The sequence below is a fragment of the Babylonia areolata genome, chromosome 17, assembly GCF_041734735.1.
Source record: "Babylonia areolata isolate BAREFJ2019XMU chromosome 17, ASM4173473v1, whole genome shotgun sequence".
NCBI lineage: Eukaryota > Metazoa > Mollusca > Gastropoda > Neogastropoda > Buccinidae > Babylonia > Babylonia areolata.
The window spans coordinates 19200947-19212250 of record NC_134892.1 but is presented as its reverse complement, the minus strand read 5'-3'; the positions used below and the strand labels follow the sequence as shown (position 1 = coordinate 19212250).

Here is an 11304-nt window from a genome sequence, read left to right as displayed (position 1 = left end):
CTGTCCACTTCCTTGTCAATTCATGAGTCAGTGGAGATAAAGCTCTGGAGATAGCAGAGCTGCTGGACAGTGTTCAGTTTTGACTTCTTTGTGGCGTTACTTGGTGGGTTCTGCTCCTTGAGGGTGGTGGGGGAGGGAAAGTGCGGACTTCAGGTTTCTTCAGAGTGATTCCAAGACGAAAGAGGTCAGCAGCGTCTGCAATGCATGGAGTAATACGCTGCAAAGACCTTTCAGTGTGTAATACTGGAGCAGCATTGTAAGTAAACGTATGGGTCAGTCTCAACAAGGTCTTAACATGGGTTTGCAGTCAATGCAGGCTAAAGACGATTTCGTGCGGAAGCGGATTTTATCTCTTTCTACTTCATCCTAATCGTGAGTGTCGTGCTCTAGCACCATACAAAAAAAAAGGAAAACGTTGTATGAACGTTCTGTGGAACGGCTGTGTGAGTCACCACCACATCTGGCATGGCTGAGATGACTCCGTAGAGGTGAATGACCATGGTAAGGAACTTCGCGGGACGCCCAGCTTTCCTGCTTACCGTGTTGCATGCCTGTGTCAACAATTGGTTAACACATTACTTTAAATCTTCTTTACCACTCTGCTCGGTCCTCGGATATAAAGCGAGAACTGGTCGTAAAGATCCATATCTACATCAACATAGGGACCAGTCTGGTGTGTGTGTGTGTGTGTGTGTGTGTGTGTGTGTGCGTGCGTGAGTGTGTGTTTGAAGAAGAAAAGGGGCATGTACAATGATATATACACCCTGATATAAAACACGCGCACGCGCTCGCACTCACGCACGCGCGCGCGGATACACTCCCGTACACACACGTGATCGTACACAAATACACAAACAGAGTGATAATAAAATCTAATAAAACGTAACGCAACACACTCGCACACACGCATGTATACACAAGCACGCACGCAAACACACATACACACACACATGCGCGCACGCACTCAGTAAGTGCGCGCGCGCACACACACACACACACACACTGGAATCGAGAATCAATACAATTTAATTCCGTTTTTTCTTAATCAAAAGTCAAAGTAAAACATACACGTACATCTGCTAAGCTGTAGAAGCCTCGTCAAGCATGAAGCAAGGCCTTCGTGGTTCACGTGTGAATTTTGCTGATTTTTAACAAAAAGGAAAAAAAAAGCGAAAGCGAAACATGGGTACATGGGGGTGGGTTGGGAGATAATTGAGGGTAATTGAGCAAGGTGGGAAAGGGAGGGGTGGGTTCGGGTGTTACCAGTACTTACTATAATTCCAAAACACATATTTGCTCGCCGTCTCAAACGAATACATGTCGAACCAAAAGTTATTTTTTGAGAGCGGATGATTTCCATCGAAAGTTTTGTTTTGCGATCCTAACATGAACCTCGACCAAAGTTTCAATCTTTCCCTGCCTTCATCATGACCTTCTGGGTTCAACAAATCGTACTAAACTGTCCAAACATATGCAGATTTTTGGTAATCTCCCGTTTTCGGTTTCTTTCTCACGAACTGAAAATGTGCTTGCTGCAATAAAAATGCACAAAAAAATATGGTCTTAAAATCACGTCAATCTGGTAATGAACTTGGAACTACCTATGAAAATCTTGTAGATCTGGAGGCTTAGCGATATAATCTGCTAGTGAGCCGTAAATACGGTCTAATCCGGACCGACAAACTATTTCAAGACAAAAATGAAGATGTCAAATTGTATCATGGACACTCATGCACACATACATAGTTTTACATTCATACATACATACATACATACATACACACAGGCAAAGAGACAACCAAATTAAGATTACTACATAATTTTAGCTTATACACATGAGCCACTGAGGGCGCGAAAGATAAATTAACAACATCATCAACAACGAGCAGAAAAAATAAGCTAAATTTTGTATGAAAAAGGTCAAAATAACACACATGTGCACACCAGGAAGAACAAAGAATTGACGGTAACATGTACGCGTATTGTCACTGCCTGTTGTATAACCGTAAACAGAAATAAATCAAAAACAGCATCATCAGCAATGAACAGGAAAGAGAAAGCAAAACGATAAACGTATACAGATTCCTGATGCTGTACTTCATTTACCAAAGCTTGAGCAGACTATACAAAATCACTTGATAACGTGTTCATATTCGTTCCAACATATACACTGTACATTTTAGAACAAAAATTTCCCCCAAGTTATTCAAAGCAGCTAACATGATCAATTCTGCATTTTCGAAGAAAGCTTTTATATGCTGTGAGAAACGGCAGTCATATCTTGATAGGTGTTGGTCTCCACATGAAATTGTCCTAAATCGGATATAAATGTTTAAAACGATGCAAGCTTAAAACATTTTCCCCCATTCAACAATAGACTGAATGGTGACAAATCCACCTGAAAAAATACATATCATCACAATATGCATTTTAAAGCTTCCAAATAACGTATTCCAAAATAAAATATTCCAAAAGCAATGGACTGTTCACAAACTCCTGTTTATCAAAAGTAGAAATAAACAACCATGTGCTCTGTAGGTTAAATAGTTAAAAGCTCTGGGTCCCTTTGCCTTCAACGTCCATCTGGGTAGTGAGATTATATCCGCTTATCCATCTATGTCCATTATTGTTACAATTCAAGCACTATTTACATACAAATAATAAATTGTCTTTTCACAAATAAAACCATATCGCCAGCATAAAAATACACCCATATATTAAAAATCAGTATTCATATACTCAATATCGTACATTCCTTTTAATGTATTCACATAATACCACTTATTCCACGAAACAACCTGAATGGATTAAACAACAAAGCAGGATCTGAAGCACTTGATTAAGGATGGAACAAATCTGGGGCATCTCATGGCACCGAAAACTGACACATTCTGAAACCAATCTGAAATCTCTAATGTTGTGGACAGTGACTGTGTGGGGAGGTGGGAAGGAGGGGAGAGGGTGTGTGGTACTGACACGTGACCAGAAAGGGATACAAACGAAAACTTTGATGACAGAACATAGGAGACATGAGGGAAAGTTAAGTCAGTCACACTGGCAGAAATGGTGTGCGGCTTTCGCTTTCAGTCAAGGGATCAAGAGCTCAAATCCAAACCTCAAAATCCAAATCTCACCCAGTCGACAGATGCACACCCCCTCTGCCATGTGTATATTATGCCCGCATAAGATCAAAATAAGCACTTTACAGATCACGGGGGCAGTCTGGGCACGTGGATCATGATTGGCAGCCAGAACAAAAATAAAGGTTAACACAGACGGGAAACCCTCGACAGCCAGGTGTGCTTGACAGCTCCAAAGTCTGTCTTTGAGTCTCTGGACTTCCGAGCATCCAGCAACGATGTCTCTGCCATGGACAGAGAGCCCCACCGCCTTGTGGATCATCCCCAGGAGAAGAAAACTAGAGGGGTGTTCTGATGGATAGGTAAACTGAACGCCATGTCGTCACCGTAAAAGCATCAACAGAAGTCAGTAGGCAACAGTAAAGGCTTACGATTCGTCCTCAATGTAGATAACAAAGGTGGAAGGAAAAACCAAGACCCAACAGTCAGCTGTCGCCAGTCAGAAACTGGACAGCTACCAACCTGTGAAGTGCTTAAGTGCATCCCTGGCTGTGTGGACCTCAGTGTACACCTACTTGACAGAAAGGCAGAAACACACGGACCAGGTAAGGCAAAGAGAACAATTAGGTCACCAGAAATTTGTACTGCAATCTGGAAAGTCAGAATAATGAGCATTGGCTTCTCTAATGAACTCCAATGGATCGATTCCACATCGTACAAAACGAATGGGATAAATGCTGAACTCCACATACCGAAGCTCAGCAGAGCCACCACACAAACCAGACTGGCCAGTACCTTGAAGGAGAGAATACAGACCCAGGACTGAAGAATTCACTTCATCTTGAGTAGATCGTGTCCAATTCTGATTACTCAGAACACGAGAAAACCAGACGGAGTGACCCAGTATATGCAACATTACTATTCATACATTCTCGGATGCAGACGAACATGAAAACACTTTTGCCGACATTAATGGAGGAAGTGAAAAGAAGAGTCCAAAACGCCATTGGCCCATTCAAAGACCTGCTAACCACAGTGAAGGAACGCAAGCTCCGCTGGTATGGACACGTCACACGATCAGACGGCCTAGCCAAGACCATCCTGCAGGGTACCGTACAAGGAAGGAGGAAGAGAGGCAGACAGAGAAAGCGGTGGGAGGACAACATCAAAGAGTGGACGGGCCTGCCATTTGCCACAACTCAAAGGGCCGCTGAGGACCGAGGCAGGTGGCGCGAGCTGACCAGGCAGTCATCCATGGTGCCCCAACGACCCACCCACGGGTCAAGGGATAGATGAGATGAGATGATGAATGGAGCCAGTGACTGATACAAAAACAACTGTGTTATCTGTCACAAATGGGACATGAGCATCCCCCCAAGTCCCAGACAATCACTTGGAACTGTGCCAACAACCAATGCCTCTGGTCGGATATCAAGCAACCATCAGAGATATTACAGGAATAATCAAATGAACAGAACAAGGTCACAGCAAGGAAGTCAGCACCCCATAAATCCTGAACAAAGCCATAGTTAAATTCATTAGGCAATAAAGAGATGGTTGGAACAATCCACTGAGCTGTATTCAACAGAGATCAACAGTGTCTGAGGAAGCCTTCATCCAGACACACAGTCTGCCCATCATGGTTTGATTCCCCAAGGAACCACACGCTGCAAAGCTCGGGAAAGAAAGGGGACAACATTGCGAGTGGCGAGACCTCAGGAATAATTGTTTCTGAGCACACACACACACACACACACACACACACACACACACACACACACACACACACGGACATTAATTCGCCTAGTGAAGACTTACACTTAGAAGAAAAAAAAAGAATGAAAGACAGTCCCATTAATTCTAAAGAACATCACATTGCTAAGCATAGTTGTAGGACATCATCAACAGTATCATATTTTGTTCCTCCAGTATAGTTTGCCATCATCTTACCCACAGAAATACAAATAAGCAAATGAACAAAAACCTTTCAGCTTCCTTTTACGTAATGGCCAGGTGAGAATAGTATATGGTTTCCAACGTATGTATGTATACCATTCACTGGGCATTTACACACAGCAAAATCAGAAAAAAGCAAAATCAGAAAAAAGCAAAGTAAAATCAGTAATTAGATATATACATCAATGATGTTCCTCTGAGCACTGCAGACACTAATTCCCTGCAGATGCCAAACAACAGCTAAGCCAATTTGCAGCTTCTTTTTCCAATTTTGCTACTTTGTTCTGATCCTTACCCTGACTTTTTGCTTCCTCAGCTTTCTCGCTTCCTCAACTTTCTGTCTCGCTTCCTCAACTTTCTTTCTCGCTTCGTCAGCTTTCTTTCTCGCTTCGTCAAATTCTGCAGGACTCTTTTCCAGCTCATATTTATTTCTCTTCTTCGGCATCTGCAGCTATCTGTTCCAGTTTTTCTGGGTTTTTTTTTTCAATTTTGTAACTTGGTTCTTTGTGATCCTCGTGGTTCATCCTGCACACAGGCTGTCTTTATGAGGGGGCATCATCATCACCAGCACCACCTTCATCGTTATTATCTTCATCATCACCACCACCATTATCAACATTATCATCATCATTATCATTATCACCACCACCACCACCAGTTGCAGCAGTATCTACATCCTCACCACAACCACTACCATCACCATCACCACCACTGCCACCATCCCACCACCACCACCAACACCACTTGCATGGTCATCATCAACTTCTTCCTCCTCCTCCTCTTCTATTTCGTACACGCATCATTGTCGTCGTTGTCGTCGTTTTCGTCATCAGCCAAAGAACATGTGAACTGTAGCAGGAACAGAGCAACAACTGCACTGACAATAACAAAACCTGAAAATTGTGTTCCAGTGTGTGTGTGTGTGTGTGTGTGTGTGTGTGAAACTTGAAACTTTGTGTGTGTCTTTGTGTGTGCGCAGTCATGGTCGCAGCCACCACCACCACCGCAACCACTGCCGCTGCTGCTACTACCAACCACCAACCACTATTACTACCACTACTAGCAAACTATCACAACCAAAATGAAATAGCAAAATAAACATCGTGCCGACAGTCTCAATCTGGGTACATGCATATGTTTTTCCCCATCAGTCATCAGGAAAACTCTCATTTCATTTCATCATCTTCTCTGACAGTGCACCAGACCATTCCTCAAGGTCTGGTGGAGGAGGAAATGAAAACCCAGGTGCTTGTGTGAATGGACCCCGGGTCCCCAGCTTCCCAGTGTGGCTCTCTGTCCACTTGGCCACCACACCACAAAGAACACAGGCCTGCTTGCTGAGTCTGCACAGCCAGCATCAACTGTCAGCTGTGACCTGTTCCAGTCACACTTTGCCTGACCAACTTGGGTCAGGTGGTGTTGGTTTCCATTCATTGTGCTCGCACGTCAGTGACAAGGACAGGTGGTGTGGGGCTGAACGTCTGCAGCACACCTGTGCCACCTGGACAGTTGGGTCAGTTACTGAGTGGCAAGGAATTAAAAAAAAAACATCTGTCAATGCCACGAAAACTCCTGGATTTGTGGAAAACTGTGTGATCCTATGCACATATAAACAGTGACTGGTAAACTTGTATGACTGTGTCAGGTGCAGTGTGATGAATGCTGAGAAGGAAGGTCAGAAATTATCTGCTCTCATTCATCGTAAAACGTGGTGGTGGTGTGTCCATCGAGATCGATGATGACCATCGTTGTCATCCAGATGGGGGATGGGGGATGGGGGGAGGGTGGTGGTGGGGTGGGGGGAAGGATGCTCATGAATCTATCTGTGAGTGCGCAGATGGCTGAATAGTCCAATCTGCGCACGAAATGTTCGCTGACAGTTGGGGCAGACAAAGACAGGCATATCATTGTCAGGGAGCTTGTTTGCCCGTGACTTTCTGGCCTGCCTCTTCTCAACAGCTGCAGCAGTCCTGTTGGCCTCGCACAACCTGGCGCCTTTGTGCACAGCAGCGCGCCATTTGTCACGGTCCACTGCAGATTCCTCGCAGGAGTCAGGGTTTATATCAAACGCTTTCAGAGAGACTTTCAGAGTATCTCTGAAGCGCTTCTTCTGACCTCCGTGTGATCTCTTCCCTTGTTGCAGCTCGCCATAGAAGAGCCTTTTGGGCATGCGCGCCACGTGTCCAGCCCAGCGAAGCTGGGCTGCGTCAGGATGGTGAAGATGCTGGGAAGGGTGGCTTTTGCGAGCACCTCTGTGTCAGGGGTCTTGTCTTGCCACTTGATGTTCAGTAGCTTCCTGAGGCATGTTGTGTGGAAGTGGTTCAGCTTCTTGGCATGTCGTTGGTACACTGTCCAAGTTTCGCAGGCGTACAGTAGTGTGGGTAGAACTACTGCTCTGTAGACCTTTAGCTTGGTCTCAAGACTAATGCCTCTTCTGTTCCAGACATTTGCATTGAGTCTACCAAAAGCTGCGCTTGGTCTTGCAATCCTGACGTTCACTTCATCGTCGATTGTCACATTTCGTGACAGTGTGCTGCCAAGGTATGTGAACCGCTCCACCGCACTGAGTCTCTGACCGTTGAATGTGATGTTGGGCTGAACGTAGGGTTTCCCTGGGGCTGGCTGATGGAGAACTTCAGTTTTCCTCGTGCTGATGGTAAGGCCGAAGTTCCTGCTGGCAGTGGCAAACTTGTTGACGCTGAGTTGCATGTCAGCTTCAGATCCAGCGTTGAGGGCACAATCATCAGCAAACAAAAAGTATCTGATGATGTCTGTCATGACCTTCGTTTTTGCTTGAAGCCTTCTGAGGTTAAACAGGTTGCCATCTGTTCGGTACTTTAGGCCGATTCCAACATCGCCATCTCTGAAGGCATCAGTAAGCATTGCAGAGAACATGAGGCTGAACAGCGTTGGAGCCAGGACGCAGCCTTGCTTGACACCATTTGTGACAGCAAAAGGAGCAGATGTTTCACCATTGTCCTGGACTCGAGCCTGCATGCCTTCATGGAATTGGCTGACCAAGGAAATAAATTTCCGAGGGCATCCGTACTTGGCCATGATCTTCCACAGTCCCTCTCTACTCACGGTGTCGAAGGCCTTAGTGAGGTCGACACAGGTGGAGAACAGATCAGCATTTTGCTCCTGACATTTCTCTTGCAGCTGCCTTGCAGCAAACACCATGTCAGTGGTTCCGCGCTCTTTCCGGAATCCACATTGGCTCTCAGGCAAATGACCTTGGTCAAGGTGTGCTGTGAGGTGGTTAAGTAGGATCCTGGCAAGTATCTTGCCTGCAATGGAGAGCAAGGAAATGCCCCGATGGTTATCACAGGCTTGCCGGTTCCCCTTTCGCTTGTACAAGTGAATGATAGATGCATCTTTGAAATCCTGGGGGATTGTCTCTTCTTTCCACATGAGTGAGTACAGCTGATGAAGCTTCTCAGTCAGCACAGTGCCTCCATCCTTGTAGACCTCTGCTGGTATGGAGTCTGAGCCAGGTGCTTTGCCACTGGATAGCAGACGGATTGCTTTCTGGGTCTCAAGAAGTGTTGGCGGATCGTCCAGTGCTTCGTTGGTGGGGACTTGTGGGAGACGGTCTATGGCTTCATCATTTATGGAGGAAGGGCGATTTAAGACACTGTTGAAGTGCTCAGCCCATCGTTCGAGAATGTTCTCCTTCTCGGTGATCAAGGTATTCCCATCTGCACTGAGGAGGGGGGATGATCCTGAGGATGTGGGGCCGTAGACTTCTTTTAAGGCATCATAGAACCTCTTCATATCGTGCCTGTCAGCATATCCCTGGATCTCATCAGCTTTGTCACTCAGCCACTTATCCTGCATCTGGCGTAACTTTTGCTGAACAGTCCTGCGGATGGCATTGTATGCATCCTTTTTTGATGTGGACTTTGGGTTGCTCAGGTGGGCTTGATGCAGACGGCGTTTCTCATCCAGAAGCTGCTTGATTTCATCACAGTTTTCATCAAACCAGTCTTTGTGCTTTCTGGTCATGGGTCCCAGGGTCTCTGAAGCTGTACTATAGATCAGCTCACGCAGGGTCCTCCAGTCAGACTCCACATTCTGGTTGTCCAGAGAGGCGGATTCCAGACGATCTTCCAGCAGCTCCACAAAGGACTGTTTGATGGTGATGCTTTTCAGCTTAGCGATGTTGAGCCGTTTTGGAGCCTTCTGGCCTTGGGGGCGTCTCTTGGGTTCGATTCGAATATTCAGCTTCGAGACTACAAGGCGATGGTCTGTCCAAAACTCGGCGCCGCACATGGTCTTTGTTACACGTACATCTTGCCTATCCCTTTTCCTGACGATGACATAATCGATGAGATGCCAATGCTTTGAGCGAGGGTGCATCCATGACGTCCTGTTACGGGTAGGGAGGCAGAAAACTGTGTTGGTTATCAGCAGTTCATGCTCTGCACAGGTCTGAAGCAAAAGCAATTCATTTGGGTTGCAGTGGCCCACACCGTGCTTTCCAATCACTCCATCCCAGGAGATGTAGTCAGAGCCAACTCTAGCACTGAAGTCCCCAAGAATGATGAGCTTGTCTGCTTTAGGGATGGCAGCAATGACAGAGTGAAGGTCCTCGTAGAACTTCGTCTTCACTTCATCCGGGTTGGTCATGGTTGGGGCGTAGGCACTGACAATGGTGAGGTGCTTCTGGCCAGATGCCAGTGGGAGTTTCATGGTCATAAGCCTATCGTTGACTCCCTTTGGGATTCCAGCTAGCTTGCTAACAAGTGCTGTTTTTACTGCAAAACCAACGCCAGCCTCACGTCGCTCTTCGCTTCCTCGTCCACTCCAGAAGAAGGTGTAACCAGATCCCCGTTCACAGAGCTCGCCTTCGCCTGCAAGCCGAGTCTCACTCAAGGCTGCGATGTCGATGTTGTATCTGGCGAGTTCGGATGCAACTAGTGCTGTTCTCCTTTGGGGTCTGTCCGCGTTATCTCTGTCCAGGAGAGTCCTTATGTTCCAAGCACCAATGGTGAGAGGAACGATCCTTGTTTTTTTCTTTTCTTTCTCTTTGTTTCGACCGCTGATGTAGGGTCCCCGCCAGCCGCGGTATGCTGGCCAGGGTGATATGGAGCAGGCAATTTTTAGAGCACCTTTTCTAGCCCCTTCCTCATGCCAGGGAGGTGAGCAGTGCTCATGACAGTTATTGGCTGAATGCTACAGAACCTGTCATCCGCTGTTAGCCTTTGCAGTCAGGTGACGGGAAGGACACAGGTTTGAGACAAAGAGGGCTCTAGCTTCACCTGTGTCTGGCGTCAGTCCACAGATATGTGCTATTGGAAAGTTCTCGACCACACTGTCGACAGCCGTCCACTTCAAGGATGTAAGACGTCTGTTGGGAGTGTTGCTCAAATTTGATGACCTATGATGCAGGTAGGTAAATCGTTCAGCGTACAATATGAAAGTAAGTGTAAAAATACAGTCTTGTCATTTAGTCCTAAAGCCAAATGGACCTCCATAGCAGCATGCTCATTATTCTGATCAACAGTCTGTGTCCACTATACAGAAGAAAATAAAACGTGCCTTCGATTATGTGGCCATAAAGAACTGCCCCCATGATGACGCTAGTTTCCATTTCACTTCCACGTCCAGGCATGCAGTGAGTTTCTGTCAGCCTTGGGTGTCAACAGATTCATGCTGGGACTGTCAGCGGAGCTATGATTTTTACTCAATGTAGAACCCTCACTGTGTCTGGCTTGGTGATTTTGTTATTGCTGTCATCAGTAGGGGCCTAGGGGTGGTGTGCTGTGGGCATTGATCAGACATTACTGAACAAGGTGTGGCATCCTTTTTTTTCTTTCTCTCAAGACATAAGCACGTTTGGTTATGCTGCTGGTCAGGCATCGCTTAGCAGATGTGATTTGTTCGAACGCTGTGACGCCTACTTGAGTAACTGAACTGAACTGAACATGATCAAAGTGACTCAGCTGCAGAGCAGTCTCATCTAGTGCGTGGCCTCGTGGCAGACTAACACTGGTAGCTCCCTGCCATCCACCTTAACGGCAGCGAGACCACATCAGGTGGCAGGACAAAGTCCCCGACACGGAAGTCCTAGAACGAGCTGGCTTCTGCAGCGTCTACACCCTCCTTTAGAAAGACCAAGCCAGGTGGGCTGGACATTGGTCAGAATGCCAGACAGTCGATAGCCTAAGCAGCTGCTGTACGGAGAACCGTGTCATAGCAAGAGCTCAGCTGGAGGGCAGAAGAAACACTACCAAGACTGCCTCAAAGCGTCCCTCAAAGACCTGGG

At 46.4% G+C, this 11304-nt stretch overlaps 1 protein-coding gene across 4 annotated transcripts in view; it reads right to left on the bottom strand.

Moving 5' to 3' along the window:
- Positions 1-1008: 1008 nt before the first annotated feature.
- LOC143291712 (uncharacterized) overlaps positions 1009-11304 on the bottom strand; it is a 36661-nt gene continuing 26365 nt past the window's right edge. For all 4 annotated transcript variants that reach the window (XR_013056570.1, XM_076601738.1, XM_076601740.1 and 1 more), the window contains one exon: positions 1009-5561. Coding sequence is in view for 3 of the 4 variants with exons in the window: in XM_076601738.1 (XP_076457853.1) it covers positions 5520-5561 (42 nt within the window). In the remaining variant the exon portion in view is untranslated. The remainder of the gene's footprint in view (positions 5562-11304) is intronic.